Source organism: Danio rerio, chromosome 1, assembly GCF_052040795.2.
Source record: "Danio rerio strain M-AB ecotype USA chromosome 1, GRCz13ab, whole genome shotgun sequence".
Taxonomy (NCBI): domain Eukaryota; kingdom Metazoa; phylum Chordata; class Actinopteri; order Cypriniformes; family Danionidae; genus Danio; species Danio rerio.
Genome location: NC_141021.1, coordinates 49,102,760 through 49,120,068, shown reverse-complemented (window position 1 = coordinate 49,120,068; position 17,309 = coordinate 49,102,760). Strand labels below are relative to the sequence as shown.

The following is a 17,309-nucleotide window of genomic DNA, read 5'->3' as shown; positions in this document are numbered from 1 at the left end:
GTGAGGGGTGAAATACAATTTATTGGGTAGTGTAATAAATAATACTCCATTACACTATTTTTACATTGCGGTTAGGTTTAGGGTGAGACGTTAATAAAATGCAATAAATAGGAAATTTAATAAATAATATAAATGTATTCTTGTTAACTTCCGACAGCAACCATATCTGATCTAGCCACAACCGAGATAAACGATTTCACTTTTGGCGGGCATTTGATTTCATATAGTGTGTATATGTGACTCATTTATTTTGTTTCACAGACGAAGGAAAACCAGTTTTGTCACAACATGAGGTTGAGAAAATGATGACAGATTTTTTTTTTTGCTGAGTGATCTTTGTAATAATAGCGTCGGTTGTTCACTAGAGGTCGCCGTTGAACTAGAAATAATATTTTTTTCTAAAAGCGGAAAAAAACTCCCTTTTATCACGTCATATCCTGTTAGCTTAGCATCTAGATTAAATAAAAATGACCTCCGTTGGTTGATGGCTCGAATAACCCCGTATGACAACTAAACTTAAGCGGAATCAAGTTATTTAACCATAACAGTGTTGCTGTGGGAAAAATAATATTATGGCAGCGCTGCTTTCATGCTGTTTTGGCTGCTGTGGAGACAATAACAGTGGCCACGTAACACTGAAGGAAATGCCCACGGTTCAGCTGGACACTCATCACATGGGTGAGTGATGAATCTGTCATTTCAGACACATTATAATAACCAAAAACACTGATAAAATCATAAACCGGCAGTGTCGTTGTTTCTATACACTGTAAAAAATGCTGGATTCCACACAATTCATTCATGCTGTCCCAACACAAATCGATTAAGTTAACGTAACACTTTCCACAAATTTATGTGGATTGAACATAAAAAATTAAGTTGTCCCAATGAAATCTCAAGAATTGTGTTGTTTCTGCTCATTTTAATTAAGTAGATTGAACAAGTAAATATATATATTTGTATAATCATCAAATCATTTGTATAATCAAAATAATCAGCAGGAATGGACCAAAATCAGTGCTGGTAATTAATTATTTTTTCGTGATTCGAATTTAACAATGACATATTTGTAATTCAGTTATATTATTACGCTTTTGTCCTTAATCAGAGTGACTTACCAGTAGTAGTTCTACAAAACGCCCATTTTTCCTAATTAAATGATTACCCCAATTATTATTATTATCAATATTATTAATACTGTTAGTATTATTTTACAAATATTCCTTTTTTTAGAGGCCACACAACATATAAAAAAAGATTATTTATATATTTAAAAATATTTATTTGTCTTATTTTGAATAATTATGAAATTTATTAAGTTTTTCATAGTTTGCTACAATTTTAATGGCCTACATGTTGTTGATAAAGAGTGGATTCATTTTCATTCTTTCAGTTTTATTAATGCAGTACAGCATTATTCAAATTAACTTAAAATGTCAGCGTTTAATTACTTTACTGACTACACAATTATCATGTAATCTGTGCTCACTGTTCAGTAACGGACTAGATCACAGGTCTCAAACTTTATTCCTGGAATGCCGCTGCTCTGCACTGCGCTGCTTTTGCTCCAACCCTGATCAAACAAAGCTTATCCAACTAATGAAGGTGTTCATGACTCTTTTGAACACCTTGGTTATTTGGATCAGCTGTTTTTGATAGAGTTGGAGCAAAACTGTGCAGAGATGGGCCCTCCAGGAATTGAGTTTAAAGACCTTTGGACTACACAGTTTGCAAGTAATCAACCACATAACGGAAAGTGAATTCATTTTCCTTCCCTAAATATTATTCTATACAATTTAATGTGAAAGACAAATTGGTTTAAAATAAATTAAATATTATTTATGATTGTTACCTAGAATTTAATATATTAGATTACATGGCAAAGCCGTTTCAGCATGTCATTTGTTGTCAGTAATGGAGTACACTGTAAGTAATCTACACAGCACAACCTACAAAATCTACAGGTGAAAAAAGCACAATTACACATTAATGAAAGTTGTGATGCAGAATAAATGCGACAAAGTCTCTCAAAATAATTGTTAATTTCAGGTACTGATGTTGTCATTGTAAAGAGTGGAAGACGCATATGTGGAACCGGAGGCTGTACAGCAAACGCTCCTCTCCATCAAAACAAAAGCTACTTTGAATTCAAGATTCAGTCTACAGGTAAGGCATGATGTGTGTGTGAGCATTTATTATGTTTATGGCTCGTTTCCACTGAATGGCGTGGTTCAGTACAGCATGATAAGCAATTATTTAGATTTTCACAGTCAGAAGTTGTGAATGGTTCCAAATTGGCACAACCACACAGTAAAAAGTACCTAATAAAATACATAAAGTGTGGAGCTCGACTCACTACAGAATGCTGACTGGTTTACAGAGTGCATGCTGCAAGGGGAGCTACAACTACACAGGAAGTGCCGTTTTTAAATACACAGCTGAAACAATAAGGCAATGTCTAAGTGCAGACATCGTTGATAGCATGGTGAGAAATGTAAAGTCACAAACAGACGCATACCAAGAAGCAAGAATAGTATGTACTGCGTGTCCTCCATTGTTGTTTTTAGAGCCTTATTCTTCACGTAAGCATGTTATCGATTGCTACTCTCCAGTATACATCACATCTATCAAGTGATGTCGATTTCTACTTACTGGCTTACACCAATCCTACCAAGTAAACATGTTATTGGCAGTAGAACCGTAAGCCTGATCAGAAAGCTCTGCACAAGAAGTTTGGCCAGAGGAGAAATGGTCATGCCCAGCTGAGCCTGGTTTCTGTCGAGTTTTTTTTCCCTTCACTTTTTAATTTGTGAAGTTTTGTTCCTCAACACTGGCTGCCTTTGTTTTGGGAATCGTGGAGCTGCACATCGATGGATTTGCTTTTCAGTGTTTGCACTTTCAGCAGTGAAATGTAAACCAACTGAACTGAACTAAACGGAACTTCAACTCTGAGAACTGGACTGACACAGTTTCAATGTACTAGAAGTTCCATGTTAAGCTGCTCTGACACGATCTACATTGAAAAAGTGCTATAGAAATGAAGATGAATTTAAAATAATTCTAGTTATTAGTTATCCTAGTTATTAGGTGTGACTGAAGTGAACTTTGCTCCTTGCAGGTGTCTGGGGAATAGGAGTGGCAACTCAGAAAGCAAATCTAAACCAGATCCCTCTGGGTCGAGACCCGCACAGCCTTGTGCTCCGGCAAGATGGCACCGTGTACCATAACAACGAAGAAAAGAACCGATTACCAGCAAACAGCTTGCCGCAGGAAGGGGACATTGTGGTGAGACTTACAGGGATAGTGCATCCAAAAATGAAGCCCTCAAGCCTTTTAAGATGCAGATGACCAGGTAGAGAAGTAAAAAAAAAAATCGAACGAGTTGTCTCCTGGTATCTATATAATGGCGATTCATGGATGCTATCCAGACCCCTCCTAGTTTTTCACGGTTCTGATGAAGGAAGGAAGGAATTCTGAGGAATCCAACGCTAAATCAACAAAAAGTCCCAATGTTTTTAAGACCCTGCAAAATTCCTAATTTAATTGCAAAATAATCACAAATAATCTCATAAAAGATCCAATTCCAAACCATATAACCAAATTAAAATTTTTTCAGCTTGCAATTAGTTGTTAGTACACAGCTCACGTGATTTATTTGAGCGTCTCTAGAAAAAAATGACGTCTTACCTCCCAATCAATACATTGCATGGAAGTGGGGGGGGGATAGTTTCACAGCCTATGCAGTAAGCAGACGCAAATGAAGCACGAGATGCAAAGATGTGATTAGACATCCTGTGGTGCAAATCGAGTGAATAACACGGCGCAAATTGGTCGTTTTGTGCATTTGACACGCTTCAGCCTGCAAAAGAAAGTGAGAGCAAACATCCAACAAGTGGAGCAACGGAACAGACAGAAGAGCAAGCAGCTTACAATGATGGAGTTTGGTTCAAGGATGACTGCTACTGGACGTGACCGGATTTAAGGACATTATTTTTGCTTTAAATGTATGGCTGGTAGCCTGTTATGATGTGCGTCAAATCAATAAATGATTTATTTATTTATTTATTTATTTATTTATATTTTTAATGCAAATTTCTGGAAATTACCACCACAAAATCTGTCAAAAAATGATGAAAAACTAAGGGGTCTGACTATCATTTGAGATAAAAACAAATTAGGGTTACCCGCAGCTCCTGTCAATATACTGAGGTCTTATGAACTGAAACCATCACCAAATGCAACAAACTGAACATTATTTATAGCTTTTATTATCTGCTATTCACAGTCTAGGCAAACGACTCTGAGAATGTACACTGAAGTATGTACTACGAGCGTTTCGTTACATAACATGCACAGATGCATCCTCTTTCTCCCTGTGGTAAACAAACCCAAGTGCTTCAGCTTACACCTGCAAATACATCAATAAAGATGAGATGCTCGTACTGTATACTTCAGTGTACGCACAGGTAATGATGTAGATCATGTTCAGTTTTCTGCACTGAGCGATGCTTTTGGTTAGTGCAGTATTGAGAGTCATGGGTAATAATTATAATTTGCATGCTTTTTTTTTTTGTTGACTATTAAAGCGATGACACACACTGAACTCCATTATATGATACCAGAGGACAATGGTTAAATTGAACAACTACATCTTGAATGGCCTGAGGATGAGTTAAAGAACAAGAAATGAATATGTTTGGGTGAACTATATCACTTTAACAGCAGTAATGTTTAAATGGGATTTATTGGTGATGGATAAATGCATTTGTGTGCTGTAGTATGGCCAGGCTCACGTTACAGGACTGATAATATTTTATCTGGCATTTCAGTCTGTTCAGATTTTTATTCCAGATTATTTGGTAATGTGAGGCGCTCACAGATTGAATCTTAAATTTAACCTGTGCAGTCTTGTCTCAGCGGGTTGGCACTCTTTTGGCAGCACACAGCATGTGGCGCTTATCAATGTTTTGACTCGTCTGTCTAACTGCTAACTATTCTAACTCAATCAAAACTGATGTAAGAAGAAAATAACACTGAAGGTTAATGGTAATAGCATTAAAGTCAAATGCTCTTAAATTCAAAGAAGTTGTGAAGATTATCACGAGGAACAAAGCAAAGACATGTAAGAATTATCAATGTTTGCTGGGCACAGGTCCTATTTTCTGCAATAATTTATTAACTGGGGGGATGCTACATTTCATGACAGCAGCATTGTATTTTATCTTTCATTTACTGAGTTTTCTTATTCACCTTATTCTCAGCTGTCGAGCGGGCGCTGCCATTTGAATCTTTTTGTCTTGCGACTTCCGGTCACATTCACTTTCATTCATTTTTTGACGTTAAAAACTGCTCGTTACGCTGCTTGATGTTGCAATTTAATATTTTCTTATTATATTATGCTACTTGGTCTGTGTAGTCATGCAAACATTTGTTTGTTGAGCAAGTAGTTTGGCCATTTTCTGCCGTTTATTATTCCTAGTCATTTCTCCCTTAGGCGACTGAATCGGAAGTTCTAAGACAATCGCGAAAACAGGCGCACTTCCGCATTTTAGAATAAGGTCAATACAGTGGGGAAAATAAGTATTGAACTTGTTTTTTTCCTGGGCATAATATTTCTAAAGAAGCTGTTGACATGAAATTGAACAAACAAACACAAACGAAAATAAAACAAAACAAAAAATCTGAAAAAATCAGTCGCTTAATAACAATGGAATGACACAAGTAGGGTTGGGCCGATAGACGATGCCATTGTTCATCGCCGATGGCCAGTAGTTCGCGAAAAATACACACTTTGGTCCTGTTTACACTAATATGTCTTAGTATTAAAATAGCACTTTAGAACAAAAATGATCCACATCCACACTGTTTTACCTAGCATTTCTGAACAGCCCTCCATCCGCTGAAAACACACATCACGTAACCACACACACACACACATACACACTGTCGTGCTCTCGTCTGAGCTCCAGAGAGCAGTGCACGTCGGACAGTTTATCAAGGATTCACCGCTGGATCGCGTCTCACTATAGTTGTTAAATGTAATATTTAATTAATCTCGTCTCTATTGAATGACTCTTCTGTCTTTTGAATCTATCAGGTAACGTGTCACAGCATCAGTACACTGCTTCAGTCTTTTACTTTCACTCTTGTACTTAGTAATTTTAATAAAAGCCGACCAGCCTTCAGCGGAAAAAGTGATTGACTGGTGGTAATATGCGTGTATGTATTTACTTATGATTTGGTTATTGGTAAAACAAAGACCATGCGGGTCAGGTAGTTGAAACGGTAGCCTACGAATTATTAATTTGTTATGAATTAATTAATTATTCATAAGTAATTCACCTCCGCCTATGACGACGATGCCATCGCGATGTTTCACATTAGACATTGTACGATGCCAAATTGGTCGACATCGCCCAACCCTGGACACAAGTGCTGAACTACTGAAATGTATTTAATACTTTATATAAAGGTTTTTTTGGTGATGGCAGCTTAAAGACGCCTCTCATATGGAGAATGAAGTCACATGCATTGCTCAGCTGTGATTTTTCACAGACTTCAACAGAGTGTAAAAATCTTCTGTGGGTCTCGTCTGTCAAATCTGATCTTTAACTTGTATTCTCTATTGGGTTTAAGTCAGGTGATTAGTTGGGCCATTCTACAGCTTGATTTTCTTTCTCTGAAAGCATTTGAGAGTGTCCTTGGCTGTGTTTTGGATCATTGTCGTAATAAAATGTCCACTCTGGTTTTATCTTATGCACTTACAGCAAATATAATTGAATCTGCTCTGCTGGTGGTTTGTTTGAATATAATAGCTTCATGCATCTAATTTTGCTTTCTGCCATGTTTTTGTGCTTGAAGGGTGTTACATATGACCATGTGGAACTGAATTTGTACCTAAACGGGAAGAATATGAACTGTCCAGCATCAGGCATCAGAGGAACTGTTTATCCTGTAGTTTATGGTGAGTATTTTAATGTTTTCGTATATTCCTTTTTGTTATGTGAACTGTAATTAGGACAAAGGCTAGATCCTTTTTAGTGTCTAAAGTGATTGTATGTACATAGAAACTATGCTGTGTGTTAGAGATGCACAATATATAATTTCTGCATCGATATCGCAATGTGTGAATCTGCAATAGTCACATGGCAGAATCTACAATATCAAGTTAGGATTATAATTACCCAGGAGCCACATTTCAGACACGTTATTGTACATTTGATTACTAAATTTCTGTTCATCAACACTATTAAGGCTGATTTATACTTCTTATAGTATTTATACTATGATGTGACTGTTGCGAATGATCATATTGCGACATTGATGCTGAAAGCATATATTATGCACCCGTAATTCAAATCCCAGAAATATAAAATATCAAAATGTCTGATTTTTTTTTTTGTTTTTGTTTTTTGCCAGTATCGTGCAGCCCTAATATGTGTTTTGTGAAATAAAATGTCAACACGTGTGAGAAATAATGTTCCGTCATCATTCAGATATATTTATGTATTCTATACTTAGTAAAAGATATAAACAATGAATGATCATCATAATTAATTGTAATTTTTAAATGATTGAAAACCTTTTGCTTGCTATTGAGTAAATCTTAGTAATTTGAAGGTCATTCTAAAATGTGTATTTTAGGGCTTCTCTATGATCCCTAAATTGAGAATATGATGATATAATGAAATTCTTCTTCTAAATTTAATCTATTGTTACACTGAATGACATTTTAGTTGGTGTTTTTTGGAAATCATGTCATCCTTCAGTCACTTTTCGGTCAGAAAAAAAACATTTAGCAGGGTTTGATTAAAATTACAATCATATGCCTTTTTTCCTACTCTGCAATAAAAATAAAAAATGTATTTTAAACATTAAAGACAACCTTATTTTGATTGTCTGTACCTGTAATATTCTGTATTTGAAAAATAATTTGCATTTGCATCTAGTTTTTGATTTATTAAATTGTAGGGGAAATGAGTTGGTAATCAGTGTAATATGTGAGGGTTAACAGACTTAAACATGCATGTCTTTATCTTGTCCCTCACAGTGGACGATAGTGCAATACTGGATTGTCAGTTCGGTGACTTCTACTATCCTCCTCCACAAGGCTACCAGAAGATTCTCTTCGAGCAACAGATCTTTTAAAGTTCCCATTGTGCTGTTGCATACACTAAACATACTCCACAGCCTGGATTTGAAGTGCTACGGTTATGATTGATTCCTAACTATAAGGTGGCTCAGACTACTGAAAGGAGTTGAGTCAAACGACAGACGGCCTTCTGCTTTTCATGTCAACTTGTGCGATTCCATCATCCTGCACACTTATTTGTGCACTGATCTCAAAGTTTATTCAGCGCATTCATCTTTCTTTTGCACTGTGCTTTTACTTGTATATCAACATTGTACTGTTGTGAATTTTTGGTTTGAATATGAAACGGGTATATATTGGAGTCATAAATTACAGCTGACAATCATGACTGACACTTTATACATTTCAAGTGATGCTGACTCAACAGTCAACACTGCATCACTTTTTCTGTTTGATATATGACCCACACACTCCATACTTATTATCATAATCCGTTTGATTTGTTAAATAACTTGACTTCTAGTTGATGGAGAAGTGGCAGAAGGTAGATTTTGCAGATGAATCATCTGTTGAGCTGCATCCCAATCGTCAGAAATACTGCAGAAGACCTACTGGGACCTACATGGATCCAAGATTCTCACAGAAATCAGGCAAGTTTGGTGAAGGAAAAATCATGAATTGCAGTTACATTCAGTAAGGAGGCGCGCGAGAGATTTGCAGAGTTAATGGCAACATCAACAGCCTGAGGTATCAAGACATTTGTGCTGCCCATCACATTACAAACCACAGGAGAGGGCAAATTCTCCAGCAGGATAGCGCTTCTTCTCATACTTCAGCCTCCACATCAAAGTTCCTGAAAGCAAAGAAGCTCAAGGTGCTCCAGAATTGGCCAGCCCAGTCACCAGACATGAACATTATTAAGCATGTCTCAGGTAAGATGGAGGTGGAGGCGTTGAAGATGAATTCAAAGAATCTTGATGAACTCTGGGAGTCCTGCATGAACGCTTTCTATGCCATTCCAGATGACTTTATTAATAAGTTAATAGAGTCATTGCAGAGATGTCTGGATGCAGTCCTCCACGCTCATGGGAGTCAGACAGAATATTCATTATTTTTCACTGCACGATTACTTTATATTCTATACTGTACATTATTTCTTTTAAGTGAAAAGACTTTTGTCTTAGCAAAGTCAGACCTTACTGTCCTAATTTAATAATTAAAAACAAGGCATGATCATATTTTATTTTGGTGAAAAAAGCGTAATCTAGAGGCCTTTGCCTTTCATATAAGCCACTCCTGACACCAAATGATCAACTAGAAGTCAAGTTATTATTTCTTATTTCTAAAACTTGGAACCTATATATATATACCACACATATTTTCATTGTGAGTTTCATATCATGTTGCTTTTGATATACATTATGTCTTATATAATTATTCCAGTTTGTGAACAACGCCAATATGTAAAGTGACATTTGAAAGAGGTTAGAAAAGAGTAATGTTTTTATTTGGGGGTTAAATGATATCTGATCATTTATTTAGAAATTGTAATTCATTTTAAAGTTGTTTATAATGAATGATTGAATGTTCAACTTGGTGTTGCTTTTCTATGTTCTAATCTGACATCTACGTGTTGAGTGTCTTAGCAATAAAGATTTTGGTTTTGTCTTTTGTGCATAAAGACTGTCTTGTATCGGCTTTAACCATTTAAAATGACGCTACCTCTAATTAAAATGCTAATTTCTACTCGAAGACCGTCTTTTTCATGCCAAAAGTGAGAATATACAATCACAGTACATTATAAAGAAAATAAAAAAACATTTTGAATTAAAAAAACAAAAAATAAAAGAAAAACAAAAACAATCAGAAAACAATACATTACGCAATAAAGAAAAATATATAATTTACAAATTTCTGTTGTTTTAAAGCCTTTTTTGTAAGAGTTAGAAATAATTACATAGTAATACTGCATTTCAGTAAGCAAAATATTTAAAACAAAAACATGTTTCTGGTTTGCAAATTTAAATTTATGTATATAAAATTTTGTTGTTAAGATCAGATTAAGAAAATATATTTAATTTTTATGTAAAGTTTCAGTTTTATAATTAACAAAACCAAACAAAACATTTTCCCATGTAAGGAAAAGTCTTTATCAACATTCTGAGTTAAAAAAAAAAAGGGAAAAATCTTTCCAAAGCAAGTTAGAATAACTGCAATGCCTAAATAAGTGAACTATGGACTCAGGGTGACTTGGCCATCATCTCGCCGGCTACTGAAGTGCGCGGTGACGTAGCATTTGCGTTCTTGGCGTACGCAAGCGGCTTATGTCAGCTGAGAGAACTTGCGCAATCGCCGGTCTACGCACGCTGACGCAAAACTAGACTACTGTACGGGTCCAATCAAACACCTCGCTTTATATTCAAGATCATTTTACCCTAGAGAGGTGGCGTAAAACTGCAGTGTCCCTGTAGTGTAGACCTTGCTATCAGATGATGATAATAAAATGTAAAAGTTTTGATAATTACAGGTACCATGTAGGACGCTGTGTCCGGTCTGCTCCGCACCACCCGGTTCTACGTACATGCACCATCATAAGCTACCCCCCCCCCCCCCCGCCCCCCAAAGTGAGAGGAAGTGCGATTCAATTCCGCGATTCGGATCTTCGCAGTTATGAACCAGTTCAATAAAGGATTCAATAATTACTTTAACTTATTATTAATGCAATGTGGCATGTTATTACATATGAAATTAAGTTCAAGTCGTTTATCTTTCAAATCAGTTAAATTCAGTGTGTTGTATATGATTCAGACAGCCCTTTAAAAGATTAAGATGATTTAAAATCTATAATGTGCATACATACTGCTTAAATTAGGCGGTTTTTGATTGTTGTAAGGTAAAACAACACAAATTATTTGTGTCGATAATCAGACATGTTTACTTCTATGTTCTATCACATTTGTAACATTCCTCAAAATCAAAGGGATAGTTCATCAAACAATTTAATTTACTCAACCTCAGGCTGTCCAAGATGTAGGCTGTGTCGTTTTCTTCTGTAGAACATTAATTATTTACTGATAACTCATTATTCATAAACTAGTCAGTGAATATACTGTCACTCTTCCAGAGTCAAAATAATCAAACGCGCATTACGCATTACGAATAACCAACAAAATTAAACAACTGTCTACTGAGTTTCATTTCTAAATGTTCGTATCACACAAAATCTGCAGACTCACGTGTGGTCCGAGCCCCTCCCCCGGAGAATTGTTATTCTATGTATATCGTTCGCTGATTGGCTCCTGTACTAGAAAGCGGGCTTTATTCACCATATAGTGATCGCTGATTGGCTCCTGTACTAAAAGGCGGGGCTTCATTCGCTATATCAAACAGCAAAGAATTACTAAGAGGCGACACTCTAGTGCAATTTGGGAAACAGCCACTTGATGGCGCAGATTTTGTAATGGAAACTCCAATAGAACAACAGCATATTGTAAGTCTGAAAAATAAACTATTTAAAGTGCTGCTGATTGTCATCTCAGCTGAAGATTGAATCTCAGCTTTAATGCGCTTTTTAAATAAATAAACAAAGCAGCTGCTTGCCATCGCGGCAGCAATAAGATCTAATGGACAGCCGATCGCTTTCCCTCCAAAATGGCGGAATCTGTTGATGGGCGCTGCTGTTGCAATGGAACGTTCTATTGAGTGTCGTCTCTTGGTCTTTCTAAGCTCTTTGGCTAATAATAAATAATATAAATCATTTTAGTTATCCTTCACCCGCAACCTGATCAAGCAACAACCATTTCCAGGCTGGTTTCAGCTATTTCTGGTCTGGTCTTAGGTGGTTAGGCTGGTTTTAGCTGGTCATCTTTCAGCTTGACCATCTAAGACCAGGCTGGAAATACAGAGATAGAAGTTTCGATGGAGTTTCTGCGCTCTGCAGTTGCCTTTAAATGGCCTTTCATCTCATTTTAGGCCTGTGTTTGAACGACTTAACGAATGCCTAAGTCTTTTTAATGGACTATATTTTAATTAAATTAGCCTACATATTGATGCTGAAAAAATAACATTATGAAATTGAAAATAGCCACATTAACCTTTATTTATCAGCGGCTGAAAAACGCTTTAAAACTAACATTTGCTCACTATTTACTCACCCTCATGTGGTAAGGCTATAAACCTTTATCAGTTTCTTCTGTTGAACAGAAAAATCATTGACAGCAGGAAAAAAAGAATAATATGGAAGTCAGAGGTTACAGGTGTTTAGCTTTCTTTGAAATATATTCTTGTGTTAAACAGAAGAAAAACATGGTTTGGGAAAACTACAGGGCAAATAAATGATGACAGAATTTCAGTTTTGGGTGAACTATAATGTGACTCGAGAACCGCTCATTTAGCGAACCGGTTCATTAAAAAATCTGACTCATTGAATCGCGAATCGGACGTCGCTACACCCCCCCGCCCTCCTCTTCCTCCCCGAGCGGAGCTCCGCACGTCGGTCGGGACTACAGGCGCACACACATACACACAGAGCCATGGCCGAAAACGCCGGCTTGGAAAACCATCGCATTAAGAGCTTCAAAAACAAGGGGCGAGATGTGGAGGTAAGTCCGCTGGAGAGTTTGAACCCTGGGCTTTGTTTCGACTCGTTTTCTTCCCCTTGAGCCTGTGTGGTTCTGGTTTTATGGTGTCAGAAGGGAGCGGGTGTTTGTAGATCCAGCAAGAGCATCATGGGGAGCGGGCGCGGCCTACATAGAGGCCTCTTTAAACACATTTCCCTTCAATATTCTACAGCTCATCGCGGTTTATACACGGATTTTGGCGGTTGTACTGCTTTGTCTAGTCGTGTAAAATCAAGACGGATTTGTTTGTTATGTTGGTTTAGTAACTCCGCACATAGTTTTGCATTTATAACTGCGCTGGGCCAAAACATGCAGATTTATCGTACTAGCATCTATGCTAAATGGTTAGCAGTCGGCAGCTAACTTACTCGTCTAATTGATACGTTAACTCGTGTTTTGTCGTGTCCACGCATTTAACATTCATGTATACAATTAAAACGCCTTAAACATGAGCGAATAACGTAAAGTATAACTTGTGAACCAGATACATGCGCCAGAGACAGGTGTGTTAACACCGGCTTTAGCAAGCTCTCCAGAACTGAACTAGTGACCAGTCACACCTCAACATCTGACCTCCTTAATGCTTGTTCAGTCACGCCAGGTTAGCAGCCCTTCTGTAGGGGATTTTAACAAACGTGTTGGTTGATTTGAGCCGAAAGGGGTTGTTTTAGTGAAGATGTCATTGTGAAATGTCAGCTGCTTAACTTCTTTTCCTCTTCAAAAAGATTGCCTTTGGTGTGGTAGTTAGCTTCCCCTGTAGATACACCTGAGCCAAACAAACCTCATTTTATTTTCCTCAAACTGGAAAGGAAAAACTCCAGATGGTAGTGTTCACCAAAATCTAGGCTGTATCAAAGCGACCTAGAAATATTAGTAAGCCAGGATGTGCTGTAAAAATGATGCATTATGTAATGCAACAACTGAGTTTTTCTGTATTTTTCACGATTGCCCATAACTTGTTAATTTCAATAATTTCAGTTATCTTCTTGGTTAACCTGCATAAAGCTGGACATGATGTATGACATTTTTACCCTGTCATTTGCCTCTGCCACTAAACAGAAATAAAGCTGTTATGTAAAGCCTGAGCGCTTTCATTATCAGTCCTCATATCAAATTAATAAATGCAAATGACAGTACTGTATATTGATTCAGCTTTAGCTGTTATATGCTGTACACTTACAGAGCATGGAGATATATACTCTATAGCTAGTTTCATCTGGCTCATTGTTTATATTACAGCAAATCTATAAATTGTCATGATATATATTTTTTTCCGATAATGACCATATATTAAGTGTTCGATAATGTTTATACACTATGCGTAAAGCTGCACAGGCATTTTGCAGCCTGCACTTCCGGATGCCGCACGTAGTAGTAGTTTACAGCCATACAGTGTTAGTTGGACTTGGAGTAAAAAAAAAAAAAAACGGTCACAGACACTAGCTATGTTGCCCACCACCTATTTTAATGTGCATTTTGGAAATATGCATAAAAAATGGTTGATGGAAACGCCAAGATGCGCATATATTTTGAAAATGCACATAAAAAAACATGTGCATAACTGGATAAACTTTTTATTAGTTAAAAGAATTTGCATAAACTATGATGCCGCAAGTTATTTATTAAATGAATAAAAGATTCACAAAGCTTCTACCGCTGCAAATTTCGTTTTTACTTTTGATTTTTGGCGGCGGTTAATTAGGAAGTTACGATTTTATTCTCTTTGACTCGTTGGATGGAAACGCTGCTTTATTCACACTTCATTTATGCGATATTCCAGTTTTGTGCATAAAGTTAATTAGAATTTTTGGATGGAAACATAGCTATTGTTAACTAGAAACGTCACTAAACTTCAGTAGTCTGGAGCTATATAGTTTTTTTGAAATCCAACACAAAACAGAGCAAAGTGCACTGCAAACTGTTTGACGTCTAGGGCCAGACTGAATCTGCGGACATTTTTTGCTATTTCTGCACAGAATTTTGTTAAAAATCTGTGGATTTATGCAGAATGATTTTGGGAGTATCATAACTAAAACCCTAATATATGAACTAAAAAGTAATACCCTTTTAACTTGTGTTTAATGTTTACTGTGCAAATCCAATTAGATCCACTTTATTTGGGAAACAAAGCAAGTCTTCTATATACCTTCTACTATATACTGATATATACACCATTAACTCACCTTGTACTTGTTCCAAACCTGTTTCACTTTGTTCTGATGTTGAACAATAATATACAATAACTTGTAGGGTAATGTCTAATCCTGCGAAAAAGATTTTTTGATTTTTTTATATTATTTTATTTATATTGTCAGACAGCTTAAATCAGTTGCAATGAGATTGACATGCTGAAAATCCTTTTAAATTAATAGATATAAAGATGTGACATTTATCGTCATAATTATTGATATCGGCTGAATGAAAAAAATGATAGTGACAATATATATCACCAAAATAAAATGAACTCGACCACATGATCAAACATAGTTAAGTTAAATAGTATCTATTTGAAGACGTCAAGAGGACCATCATTATAAGAGACTGAACTTACATTCAAATGGGTGTTATTATAATCAAGGTGCTGCGATCACTTTTTTGATGAACTCATTTGCTCTCGTACCCTGTTGATACTAGACATCATTATCATCTTCTGCCGTGGGCTCATCTGCGTAACCCCTGAGGTCTCCTTTAAGATTAATGGTGTGAATTGACTGCAACTGCAGGGTCCCAGTGTGACTCAGCCATCAAACACACATGGCTTTGGATGAAGCCAGCAAAGCTGTCCCCTTCTGCAGCTATTCCGGGAATTTGCAAAGCAGATTCAGATTTCTCATCTTGTGTTCCTAAGAGCGAAAGGCTCGTGCATGACCCATTTGATGTGACCAGCAACGGACTGTGGGATACTTGGGCTCATTAGCTACTTGATTTAGCCCAGAACACTGTAATCGTGGCGAACTGAGAGAGCGACAAGTGGTGCTGTGTTTGGCATTGCTTATTGTCTGTGTAAAATGAAACAAAGCCACTTGATTTAGTCTGCCATGTCACATCCTCTCGCACTACAAACCGGATGCAAACGGGGTCAAAAGAGGGTCAGAAGAGTTCATCGTGTTTTAACATTTGCACAATGTTGAAAATTCATTTGTGGTTATTATGGTTAGGTGTTGGCTCTGAATTTACGATTCGGTTTGGATTCACAAACTCTTCTGATCTGGATTCAGTATCCGTTTGTTTTGGTTTTACGTAGTTTAATGAGGAAAAAAAGACAATCTGTTCTAATGCTGTAAAATATACAGAGAGCCTTTCAATTGGTACATTACAATTAATAGAACATCAATTAACTCATTAAACTGTCTTGTTCTATTTCATTGTTGGAATTTGGCTTTTATAAATCTCTAGTAGGTTCATTCAGATGTGAAGTTAAGACATCTCAAACAATTGCACTATAAGGAATACATACTATAGTTTATATTTATTTATTTATAGTGCAAACTATCATTTTAGGTGTTTTATTTGTAGCTAAATGATGAGAATGAACATTGAATGGCTTTCCTGATGTGAATGGAATGTTATGTGACATTGTTTACAAGCTGTTTTATTAATGGATTTTTATGGTTGAAACAATCACAATGCTTATCCTTACGTTGTATTGCTTCTCTCAACATGATTTTGTGACATTACTCATAGTTAATAGTAAGAAATTGTTTTGCTATTGTCAATATTACTAAAAACACTATTGTCAAGATTATCAAAATGATAATTGTTGGAGTTTCATTATCTGAGTTTGAAAGCTTGTACTTTTTTTACTATTGTGAAATAACGTGCTAAGCTTATTGTGAAAAACTAATGCCACTTGTCCAAAGCTTTATTTTAATGATGTTTGTATAGAAAGCATACTAAAGCCAAGGCAGTACCTTTTCAAAGTTTGCATTTGTATTTAAAAGATTTATAATGCTGGCATCTTAAAACCATGTACTAGTTTAGTGTCACTTATAGTAGTATAGTAACACTTGTGACAGTTTTTGTATTTTAATTTTATAGTGTAGGTTACTTGCATTTTAAATTATTTTTTTCAAAATATTCCTCATTCAACACTGTTAAAAAAGTTGGTACATACTTTCAGCAGTGCCTTTACTTGAAATTACTCAATCTAAGCCTACTTATATGAAGCAGCAGGTTTGAGCTTACATACCGGCTGCAATGACGACAACTGGATGAATTTTGAAGAATTATCCTGGATTATGTCAAATCGTCAATAATCATCAAATCCTATTCAGTAATCCACATGTGAAGAACGGACACTTGGAGATTAATCAATTTTGTCAAGCCAGACCTATGATAGCTTGTTTCCACTGAGTGGTATGGTATGGGTCGGTACGCTTTTATGGCAGTTTCCTCTGTCAAAAGGTACCTAAAAGTGAACCGCACTATACCACTTTTTTACCCCTTTCCAAAGAGTACCTAGCACAACCAAAAGGCGGAGCAAGACGCGGAGCTGAACGCTATTGGTTTACAGAGAAACGTCACTAACGCGTGTACAAGCGAGGAGAATGAAAACAGAGGAATTGCCATTTTTAAATACACAGCCAAGACATTACATC

The 17,309-nt window shown here is 36.4% G+C and overlaps 2 protein-coding genes and 1 long non-coding RNA gene across 3 annotated transcripts in view; 2 read left to right on the top strand and 1 right to left on the bottom strand.

The window, feature by feature from the left end:
- The first annotated feature begins 450 nt into the window (after positions 1 to 450).
- Positions 451 to 8,587, top strand: spryd7a (SPRY domain containing 7a). The gene is given in 5 exon segments (NM_214776.1): positions 451 to 678; positions 2,050 to 2,166; positions 3,119 to 3,285; positions 6,862 to 6,964; positions 8,051 to 8,587. Coding segments are annotated over 5 exon segments (591 nt in total). The 5' UTR covers positions 451 to 572; the 3' UTR covers positions 8,149 to 8,587.
- Positions 3,715 to 9,121, bottom strand: LOC147847002 (uncharacterized). Its single transcript, XR_015476986.1, has 3 exons — positions 5,567 to 9,121; positions 4,650 to 5,250; positions 3,715 to 4,598 (listed from the first exon to the last, which is right to left on the bottom strand). It is a non-coding gene; the product is annotated as an uncharacterized LOC147847002 (long non-coding RNA).
- Positions 9,122 to 12,596: 3,475 nt separating this feature from the next.
- kpna3 (karyopherin alpha 3 (importin alpha 4)) overlaps positions 12,597 to 17,309 on the top strand; it is a 36,246-nt gene continuing 31,533 nt past the window's right edge. The window contains 1 exon segment of the mRNA NM_201320.2: positions 12,597 to 12,693. Coding sequence (NP_958477.2) covers positions 12,625 to 12,693 — 69 coding nt within the window. The 5' untranslated portion in view covers positions 12,597 to 12,624.